Genomic DNA, 11,623 nt, shown 5'->3' on the forward strand with positions numbered 1-11,623 from the left:
TGGAGCTCAAGTGAATCTTCTTTGCTGCATTCCTCAAGAACTGCCATGGTTCTGCTGACTTAGAGAGACTACAGGTAAGAAAGTGAAGAATATTTTGCATCTGAAGATCTTTAAACAACAATCTTGCAGTCCAGTCAGTACCATAAAATGAGCAATGTTGGATTAAAAATAAAACCACGGCATATTATGGGAATCTAATTCTCATTTTCTTCCTCTTCCTACAGCATCAGAACAATTCAAAGAGTTCTCCAAATTCAAAGGCCAGTTTAAATCATCACATAAATTCAAATCACGTAAGTTCAAACTCCACTGGAAGCAGCTAGTTCCAGCTCAGTCCTATGAAACAACATGTTGCATCCTTCCACTATAATCTCTGGAGCTTCTGTGGATGAGAGAGCCTCCACCATCGAGTGAAAAAAAGAAAATCTGGATCTCCCAAAATGGAGATTTTCTATCCATTCCTTCCAGTGGAGCCTCACATTTTAAGAAGAAATTTCCACTCAGGTCTGTTTTTGGAGGTGGCACTCAAGACTGTGTGAATCAAATTTGTCTCTTTAGAACATTGCAATAGAAATTCAATGAACATGACTACTTGCACGTATTTAAATAGCATCATACTAGAACTGAATTTTGTCTTTATTATTTTTAAAGAAAAGTTTTGTAAATTTCTCTATTGTCTCAGTTTACATTTTGTACATTTGTATTTAAATGAAAGTCAGACTTTGGAGGTGTATATTTTCCAAGCAGCAGCTGTAAAGCCATGTGTTTTAAGACATTTTTTTAAAAGAAACAAAATGTGACTCAAGACTTCCAGAGCCTCAAACGAGAAATCATTCTTTTTAGCAATTCTAGAAAATTCTTCATAAATCACTTTATCAGACGGGGGTTTATTGACATGCATTTTTATGAAACAGTTTATTCTTAATTATTTTACATCTGTATATTTGGTTTACAGCAACACTGCATACATTTCTCCTCTTCATTAGTTTGTAATGTCTCGCATTAAATGCTAAAAGACAAGATTTGGATGCATTCAAGAATGCTACCTGCTATGCTGAAGGTTTGTGATGTCTTGGGACCAGCACAGCTGAGATTTGCACTTACATTGTTATTCCATCAAAGGCCTTTTAGTTAGAAAGGGAGCCCTGTTTTAATCTCTTTTCCTTCACTAGTGGTTGTGCTGTTTCTAACAACAGATGGAACAAAGCTGAGGGAGAGGTGACCAGGAAAGCAAATGTCCATTTATTTTTCTAGGACTTCAAACCTGCACCTGCTGAAATGAGAGCAAAACTCAAAGTATTCTCCATGCTGCAGTCAAAAACCCAAGGTCTTGCCACAGCTGCCCATATCAAAGAGGCAGTGGGAGAGAAGTTCAGCAGTCTGGTTTGTGCCAGCCATAGAGATTTGTGACAGCTTTGTAGAGCTGAGCTGTGGAGATTCAGAGTGGGATCTGAGCTGCTTTTGGGCAGTAGCAGAACCTACGGGCTGTGCCTGCACTTAAAATACTTCCATGTGTCATGCAAACATCCCCTGACACATCCCCCCAGTTAGATCCCCAACTGAATAAAATGCCAGTATGAAATGATAACTCCCACTTCCAGCTCCAACATTCTTTGTCCAGGATTCTTTAATCACTGACAAAAACTCTGTCCCCACCAGGATGAGCAGGATCAGGCAGGATCAGTAGCAGTACCTCAGGCATCAGAGTCATGCTTTTCTCAAGTATTTCATTATTATTGTTAAGAATACCTGATCAAAAGTATGGTTCCTTCCCTTCCACAGGAATTGGAAAACCTTTGTGCCCCCAGCTGCAGGCAGGATCTCTACAGCCCAAAGTGTTCTGTAGAGTGTATTGGTTCCCCATACTCTTTACAATGTTGGCTAGACTATACTGATTTTTTTAAACCTTTGGGTCGTCAGGAACATCTGAAAGCCACCCTGGTGTGTCTAAAATTCTGTTAGCCAGTAGTGAGCTACCCCAGGGTCCAAGGAAGAGATGTTCCAGTGGGAGTCTATAGCCAAAATTCATTAAACTGCCATGTGTATGTTCTGTGTGGCCAGTGCTGAGGGGGAAGAGGATGAAGGTTAGTAGTGGCAAATCCCTGAGTGCAAAACACACAGAAATGGCAAAGTAAAGCAGTTATTATTATTGGAGTTGTGAGACAGAGAGACAGAACAGGGATTTGCATAGAGCATCTGACAGAGAAAATTCAAGACAGGGAGATGAGGCTTCAGCCATTCTCCCATGTCAGATTCTGGCATTGCAGATCTTATAGAAGATTCAGGATTTTAGAGATGTTGCTAATTTAGCATGTGAAGACTAAAATTTTCATTCTTTACCATCTCCCACTATTGAGAAATACCAGTAAATCCCTTACTGAAAGCTGGTGAACAAATTGCAAATGTTGATTATAGCTGGTCTTACACTTTTTAAATGCTACCAGGCTTAACTAGTGGTGGATGATGTTTTAGGGACAACAGTGAATGACAGCACTTGTGCCTTGTCCTGCTTCCCTTTCAGTGAGGACAGTCCTCACTCAGCAGCTCTAGGAGCCTGGCAGTGGGGATTTAGGGACATTGCAAAGTCCTGGAAGGATGAGAGCACTCTTTCTCCTTGGATACCTGGAGGACATTATGCTAGGGTTGGATATCCTGAATTCTCGAGGTGGCACGGAAGAAGGGTGCTTTATGTGCACCTGAAGGCATCAAACCTGGGATGGAGCCCCTCTGAATCCCACCTCCTTGGAGCAGTGAGAGAGGAAGGGGAGAGACAGAAAACACCACCAGTAGAGGGAGGTTTCCTGCCACATCCCTTGAGTGTTTCTGTCCTGTCTGACAAACTACAAACAGTATTACCATGATGGGACAGCAGAACTTTCCAGCTCCGAGCCCTGGAAGACTTAAAATCCATCAGAAGTGCTAATGACCAGTCCTACGGATCTTCTTGTCACAGTTTGCCTACAACAACAAAACCTGCAGGATTTCTTTTTTTTTTGCTTCTTATTTTTGTTGGGATTTCTTTTGTTTTTTTAATTTTTTCAGCTTACCTTGCACTCAAAGCTGGAGTAGGAGCACAGTCCTTGCACGTTCATTGTGTAACCAGGTGCAATTTGTGCCCAGAACTCAGGGCTGAAGCCCTGTCAAGGCAGTGCCCTGCAAAGCCAGGCTTCCACAGACATTTGGCCATGGGTTCCATGGAGTCAAATTGAAAAAACACTGGGAACTCTGAAAAAAACCCTTATATTTTTGTCATACAACCTTGGAGAGCATTTGCAATGATATTTTTAGCATTTTGATTCCAGGTGAATTTTGAGAAGGGTTTGCACGTAACAAAGTAGTAGAAAGGAGTAGTTCTGTAATAGCTTTCCTGACTGATTTATTTTCTCTACCTCTGCTTCAGTTACCATCCAAACTCTTTCAAAAAAAAAAGCATATGCTCAGATCTGGTTGTTTGTTTTAAATAGATAGATGAGCAAAATTAGCTCTTTTTAAGAATCAGTAATCTTTTGCAATCTGATCCTGAATTATGCAAGCATGCCTTTTATTTTTAAATCTTTGTTGAGTAGTCTGATGAACACTAATTAGCTGACAGACTTTCATGAGTCAGGTGTTTGCTATTCATTTTCTGTAGTGTCTCAAGGTTCACTTGAGTCTTGTAGCATTTTTTCCCACTGTTGGATGAGAGGCTTTTTTTAAACAACAGAATAATGAAGGAAAAAAAAATAACAAACTCTTAGATGTGCACTCTTGACCTGGATTATCTAAAAAGAGGTTTTTCACAAGAATGGCCATGACTCAGATGTTGTTTCTGAACAAAAACCTGCTGGTGAAGCTCAGAGAGGTGTGAAGATAATCAAACCAAACAGGTAGTGCAGTTCAAACTGAGTGTTAGGGAGCTGCAGAATTCAATATCGCAGCGTTCACCTGGCCCTGCTCATTAGGACTCCTGGTTCCTGCCAGTTCAGAGACATAACAGCTCTCCATAAACACAGCTTGATACCACCTCAATTTGCAGTCACCCCAGAAACCGTGGCTGAGAGTGTCATCAGCACTAGGAATCAAACTTGGCTGACCCAGTAAAGCACCTAATGTGAAGACACTGATTCTTAAGGTCATTCACCCAGACCTCAGGATCCAGCTTGAATTCCTTATTCACATTTCAAATCCAGTTGATCTTTTTCAGTGGCCATACCTCAAATGAAAAAACCAACAGGAAACCAACCTGCATTAGTGGTAAAATCACAGTCAAGATGAGGAAGATGCAGAAGCTGTGAGCTCTGGAGGACAGTGTGTAAAGTCCACAGTGTGTGAATATTCTGGGTGCAGTGGCAGCTGGTACTGCACAATCTTCCTTGGGGTCATCATGTGTTGCTCAGAGTTCCTTCAGTGGCCTGGGAACTGCACGCACAAGGGTCTGGCCCATGGCTCAAAGACAGCGTTGTCCCTCTGGGGGTCAGAGGGGACAGCTGGATGAGGCATGTAGGAATCCCCCCAGCCTGCATGGACAGCATCACCCAGGTCTGTGTATCCCAGCCTCAGTCAGGAGCTCCCTGCACAGGCTTTTCTGGAAAAGCAATAAATGCACAACCCTGCAGCACAGCTGCTGCATCTCACCAATGTCCGTGGAACAGGTGGCTGCAGGAACTGGCTCCACCATGAGCAAGATGTGGATGTTTTCACCCCTGCTCCACAGTCAGTTGTGATCATCATTTTGTTCAGTTAATATTTGTCATATTCACTTAAGTTACTCAGTGCAGAGAAGATCATTTGTCAGGCATTTCCCATACAATCTTTGGAAAGAGTGGATTTTTCTTTGGAAGAACATCCCATCTGTCTCTTGGCATGTGGACCATCTTCCATCATGTGGACGCCTGCAGGAGCTCTTGAAGTCCATATTTAAAGGCTGTCCTGCCCAAAGATGGTCCCAGTCTGTCTCAGGCTGCAGGGAGGTTCATTTGGCAGTGAATTTTGGAAGAATCAGTCTGTTCAGCGGCTCCATGGAAATCAGGAGATTCCAGAGTTATCTATCTCAAGCCTTTCACAAATATGACCTTTAACTTAAAATACTACTAAAGATTTAGACTAAGGAGAATAATTACAAACACCCTCATGCTAAAGTTTAGAGAAATTTTGCATCAGTTTAAAACAACTCCTCTTTTGTGTGCTGGGCAGGACACACTTCCTTTTATACTAAATAATATTGGAGTGCTGGCTGGTAATAATTGTCTTTGCCTAAATGCAAAACCCAAAAAGATAAATTAATTGGTTCAGAATTTCATCAAAGAAGCTGAAAGCCAACAATATGCTACAGTAATATGGGCTGACCTCCCCCAAATGTCTCTGTGATAATACAAATACAATCTGCTGCAGTTGGATCAGCTAAGCTGCTGTACTGACAAATGGGCTTTGTGAAAGAAACAATTTTAAACAGATTGCTGCCTATTCATTAACATGAATATTACTGCTGGCACATATGTATTCTCCTTGCTTTATATACTGGAGCCAGGAGTGATGGTTTGTATTCCTATTCTGACTGTGTTTTTCTTCACTGCCCTGGGCAAACCTCTGTGAAATTTTGTTTTCCCATTCCCAAACATGGAGGGATGCTCTCTGTCTGTCAATGGAAAGCACTTTGGAGTCTGGGCATAAACCAGATCAGTATCAATTCTTTGTATTAATATTTAAATGAAATAGGCTTAGTGTAGCTGCTCATTATTTACATGACTAGTGAGACGACTCTCCTAAACTAGGACTCTTTTTATTATTGGTTTGTCTTAGTTCCTTAGAGATACTGAAACAGAACAAACTGCACTTCTGTAAGACATCTCCAGCAGACAAAGAGGTGACAGTGCAAATGTTTAAGTACTCATTTCTTGCTGAAGAGCTGGCCAGTAATTGTGGCATTCACATGAAAACATTTCCTCTGTTTTTCGAAGAGAGATAAACAGTTATGAAGAAAGGAACAAAATAACATTCATTGGTTCAACTTTTTTGGCCAAGCCTGCAGAGGATTCCCTAGGTACCCATTGAGTGAGGGGCTGTGTGAAGCCCCAAGGATGGATCTGAGATCCCAGACTGGGTCTGGGAGCAAAAGAGACAACATGCCTGGGGTCAGTGGGCTCCACAGGGGAGCTCCAGGTTTTCTGGAGCAGTCCCATGGAGAAGATTCTCTCCCAGAGAAGAAACATCTCAGGTGGTGGCAGGATGGCAAATGTGTTTTCCTTTCTCATCACCCCACATGCAGCTGTTGGATATGTTAATTAGCAAGCTCAAACGAGTTGTTTCATGTGTATTGAATGCGGTCTCCCTTAACTCCATTTCTTTTAAACACTGGACACTCTTCTAAAAGACTGAACATTTTAGCCTTTTGAAGCTGAAAGCTGTAAAAACTTTATTTTGTGTTTCTGAGCAATGTAGATAGACCTAAAGATTTCATGAACTATCATGTGGTTGCCCATATCTGACTAATAATTAAATTGTAAAATTGCAGTTTCATATTAGGGTTAGTCTTTTCACCTGCTTTAAAAATTAAAAATCATATTTGGTATATAAACACACACAGAATATCCTTCTGATTGAATTTCAAGAGCATATCCAGGAGTAAATGTTTTAAAGCACTTCTAATACTGTAGTCTATAAGAGGAGCAGACACTTCTAAAGCAATGTTAAAAGTTGTCTTTCATAACTGAGTCAACAGATCATTTTTGTAATAAATTAAAGCAAGTGTTCTCAATTAGAAGAGCTAGTGGCTGTTGATATTGTACAAAAAAAAAGTCATTCTAATATCCAAAGGGTTAGGGGTGGGGAGGGTCTGTTTGGTTTTGTTTCTCTTTCCAGGGAGATCTTAAACATTGTTTGATGAAGCTAGTTTCATTTTGAGATTGTTACTGAAGATAAAGGCTTCTGTGTTCTATGGCTGCTTGGATTCTTCGTACATAATGTCCTAGTAATGTCACAGTGCTGCTGTATTTAGATCAAACCACTGTTTTGATTGGGTTTTTTGGCTTTTTTTTTTAATAAATTCCTTAATTTAAATACATGAAAATTATATGTTTTGCTTTAATGAGGCACCTAATCAGATTCCTCAGGTCCTTTGGATCCTGAAGATGGTTGCAGTGAGAGTGGGGTGCAGCCCATCTCTTCCTGGGTGCCTTTGTGGCTTCACCTGGTTTGTGTTTTCTGTCCCACCACATCTTCACAGGGGTTGAGGGAACCACAAACCAACCTGAGGTTGTACCTCCCTTTGTGCAGCTTCTGGTTCTCCTCAGGTTGTGTTTCCCCTGAGACCTCCTTCCCTCCCCTGCCTCCCACCCTCTCCTCCCCATCTGCACCATCAGCCAGGGCAAGTTTTGCAGCCTCGGGGGTAAATTCAGGGAGAGGGTGACAAAATCACGGCAGGGGCACGGGCTTCAAAAAGCATCAGCTCTGCTTCTAAAATTCAGCTTTTGCCTGATTTATGAGGCCCTAGTTTGCCTAAGCTCCAGTCAGACAGACAGAATTTATTTACAGAAGGAAAACAACAACCAGCCAGGGGTGCTGTGCACTGTTCCACACAGGTAGATCTAAAACAGAGATAAAGAGTGGCTGCAAAAGCACCAGCAGGAAAGTGGTGATGCACTGCTTTTTCTTTAAGAGGAGAAAGAAGTATTTTTCAAAGAGGCATGAAGAATATTTTTATGAGACTACTAATGGCAAGCAGTGTCTGCATCAAGTTTCTCAGAAGAACATTGAGAAAACAGATTATCTGCATGAAAGAAGCAGCTACATCCAACAGCTAAACTCAGTAAAACCCAAGGTAATAAACTATATAAATTCAGGTCATGCATATTATCACTTTCCAAACAAACCCAAGCCATTTTTTTCACAAGGTTTTAACAATCTGAGAGGCTGTGAGATGAAATTTTATTTCTCCTCTTAGCAGCTCTTGGTGTTTTGTTGGGTTTTTTCCTCTCTGTAACTTCATGTCTTTTCTGTGCAGCAACATCTAGATATGTTCCCTCCTGGGGGATCCAGTCTTCTTAGACTGTTCCACTATCTCTGACATGGGATGCACAGCTTCTCAGAGGAAAGTCATGACACCATTTTGAAGAAAATCCAATTTAAAAGGCATGTCAACTTTTTTTTAATTCCTCGGGGTGCTTTACAGATGAAAAATACCATAAATGGGCCTGACTGTGAAATTTCAGGTCTATGGGGTTCTTCTGGGGGAGGAAACACTACAAGTTTCTGCCAAGACAGAGTCTATTTTTTGGGGATTTGAAATTCTGCTTCACATTTGTTATTCAGTAAAAGTGAAAAATAAAATTTAAATGTGGCCTGTTAAAAACTGATGATCTGAATTGTCTTGAGTGGAGAAGAGGAACTGCCAGGAGGCTGAGCAGTTTGAATAGCCCATTTACAGATGCTTGGGTAAATCACAGAACCACAGAATCATTAAGGTTGGAAAAGACTTCCAAGATCATCAGGTCCATCAGGTCAAAGGTTTGACCAAACACAACCTTGTCCACTAAACCATAGCTTTAAGTCATTTCTGGAATACTTCCAGGGACTCTACCACCCTCCCTGGGCAGCCCATTCCAATGTCTCACCACTCTTTTAGCGAAGAAAATACCTGGTTTTCTGGTTTCTTTTTAATGACAGTTTATTGATGCTATTTTTTTTCTTAAGGAGGCTTTGTTTTCCTTTGCTGTCAGCAAAAGTCAGTCACACCCTAACAGTGCAAGTCTCCCCACACCTCTGTTCATTTAAATGGCAAGGTCTGCAGAGAGGCTCAGGATGCTCCAGACCTGCTAATCTGGAGTTACTGCAGTGTGACAGTCATTAAAATATCAGGAGCAAAAAGGCAGGCAGTTTCCCTTTTCTGAAAAGCTTGTAGATCGGAAATGACTTGCAAAACCAGACTTCAAAAGGACACATTCAAGTGTGCAAAGCCACATGTTTAAGAAATGAAAGAATTAAGGTTGCCTGTATCCCATTAATACTGTTCCTTTCCCCTCATGCACTGTTATTATTATGCCCTCACATAATACCATGTTATTATTATGCATCCACTCCTAGAGGAGAAACTAACCTCTGGCAAACTCACAATGAAAACCAGATGCATCTCTTCAATGGCATCTGCTAATACATTATGAGTTTCAGACTTTCATTTAAATCCTAAAAAAAAAAATAAAAATAGAAATATTTTCCTGCAGGGAAAATCTCACCTAATTGGCTGCTCCCTCCATTTGCAGCAGGAAGGCAACTGGGAATTTAGAAAAATTCATTTAGCCTAAATATTTATTTCTCCCACACGCAAAAGACTGAGAGTTCTCAGTATCCCATCTCGGTTCCCTTCGATTATCTTGATCCCAGGTTGGGTAAAGGATGTGGAATGAGTCGTAGATGTTTCCCTTCCCTTTTCTGGGGAGAAAACTCTTGGTTTTTTCCTGAGGGAAGTGGCAGAGGGATGTGAGAAGTTCCTCAATCTGCCCTCCCCTTTCCTCATACCTTCACAGCCTGAAAAACACAAATATGAGGCCCAAGAGCTGAGGAGGCAATGCAAAAGAAATATTTCTGCAAATAGGTGTTGGGAAGAAGGAAAATGTGACCTGCAGAAGGGACAAGACACACCTTGGGGTGAGTTTCAGCAGGGCTGAAGAAATGAGAGGAACAAGGAGGGAAAAGCATTGGGGAGGAGGCAGCAGTGGAAGGGATTAGGTGTAGCCAGGGGCATGGTTTGCTTGTTAACTCACATTAAAACCAGTCTGAAAGCAAAGAGAGAAACATCAACTCAAACCACAACTATAATGAGGAATTTATTGCTGATGATACCACAGGCAGTAATAGATCTTTCTGGAAGCTTAAATTCATTGCCTCATTTTGGGTCTGCTATTCACTGTGGAATTAAACATTGACATTTCCCATAGTAAAAACATTCAGCTGCAGCTGACATTTTATACTTACATGACCATGATAAACATTAAAATACAATAAACAGTTTGAAGTTCAGATTACATTAGGAATTCACTATGTGGTTCTTGTATTTACAGTAAGAAAGAGGGAAGGAGCCTTCTTTCATACTTAATTCCATCATTCTAACTTAAATCTAGCATTTTTTTCCTCTTTGCCCTTGTGGTGGTTTTTGAAACAAGGGGTTTTGAGTTTGCAAATAAAACCATAATGGCTGATCATATTTAAAAGTAGATCTTCTGTGTTTGTTTCTTCATGCATCAGACTCTTGCAGTGCTCCACCTCATGATTACACTTGGCAATGAGTGAAAAATCAGTAATTTCTCATCAACTATTTGCATCTGTGTCAAAAACAAGTCACAGTAAGAACATAAATTATTTGGGCCACAGTGACATGATAAAAGCAAGAGGCTAAAAAGAAGCAAAATAACGAGGCAGAATACAACAGCCTTTCTTCAGATTAATTAACACAAACTTCACAGCAGGAGACAAGCTACTGCTCTGACAGTAATCACCTGTTTTAAAGGCAATTTAAGTATTCTAGTAATACACACATGTATTTAGAGCACTGCTATAAGCTGCACCTATGGCTCAATCATGCTGATTCTTTCCAGGAAATACTTGAAAACAAATATATGCAATGTTAATCAAGAACAATCCCAAAATAAGCACCTTTCTGCATCAGAGGGGACTGATATATGTGAGCTAAAATCAGAATGGTGCTGAAGAGGAACAACCCTTCCTGGGTTCTAGCACGGCACGAAAATCTCCCACCAGCTCCAGAATCACTTCTTTTGCACAAATGCTTCTAGAGGAGCAGCGATGTGCATCGTCACAAGGTCCAAGCAGTCGCCAGTGTAGAGCTTTAGGACACTCTGGATTTCCTTTTGAGCCTGGCACTCGCTGCCTGCCTTGCTGTGCTGGTTTGCTGAGCTGCAGGGCTCCTGGTGCTCCTGGCCATGGCTCAGCAGCAGCACGGCGCTGCAGCTGCTCCTGCGCTGGGAACCCCTGAGGAACAGGCTCTGGCTCTTCTCTGCAAGCCCCTTTGTCTTCCTGCTGCACCTCTGGTGGTTCCCCAGCTCCATCAGCCTCTCGTTGAAATACTCCTGCAAAGGTTTGTCCTGGAAGCCAGGGCTGGTGGGCTGGTGGCCTTTCAAGCAGCCCCCCGAGGAGCCCCCCAGGCAATGGGCTAAGGAGCCTCTCCTCGGGAAATTACTGACTTGTGGTGAGGAGTTCTTCCCTCTTTCCAGATCCTGGAAAATTTGGTTGAAGGCAGGATTTCCCAAATAACTTTTTGATAACTGTTTTAAATAGAGGGGAAAGGAGAGGCAGGGTTGGGGGCAGAAGGAAGAAGGAAATCTGAATTAAAATCTGTTGGCTTCAATAGAAATAGAATCTAAGGCATAAAGTTCCATACAATAAACAGCTGTTAGACAGTGTTTGAGATTCTTAATCTAAATTGCCTAAAGACCAAGCAGTTTGCTACCAATCCCTCTCTGGAACAGAAATCCAGTGGGCTGAGAGGTTAATGCTGAGAATTTTTACCTCCAGACTGTGATGTACTGCCACAATTTTGTGTTGCCTCTGTGAAAATCTAACTTTTTAAAACAATTTCTCACTTGTCTGTATTAACAGAATTTTAGGTTTATATTTTTCAAATCCCATTAGCTTG

The 11,623-nt window shown here is 41.4% G+C and overlaps 1 protein-coding gene across 4 annotated transcripts in view; it reads left to right on the plus strand.

Annotated features, from left to right (window-relative positions):
* Window positions 1-1,022, plus strand: part of GRK5 (G protein-coupled receptor kinase 5) — a 149,708-nt gene extending 148,686 nt beyond the window's left edge. For all 4 annotated transcript variants that reach the window (XM_058841951.1, XM_058841952.1, XM_058841953.1 and 1 more), the window contains one exon: window positions 225-1,022. In XM_058841951.1, the coding sequence (XP_058697934.1) occupies window positions 225-323 (99 nt within the window). In that variant the 3' untranslated portion in view covers window positions 324-1,022. The remainder of the gene's footprint in view (window positions 1-224) is intronic.
* The last annotated feature ends 10,601 nt before the right edge of the window (window positions 1,023-11,623 follow it).

Source organism: Poecile atricapillus, chromosome 6 (genome assembly GCF_030490865.1).
Source record: "Poecile atricapillus isolate bPoeAtr1 chromosome 6, bPoeAtr1.hap1, whole genome shotgun sequence".
Classification (NCBI taxonomy): Eukaryota; Metazoa; Chordata; class Aves; order Passeriformes; family Paridae; genus Poecile; species Poecile atricapillus.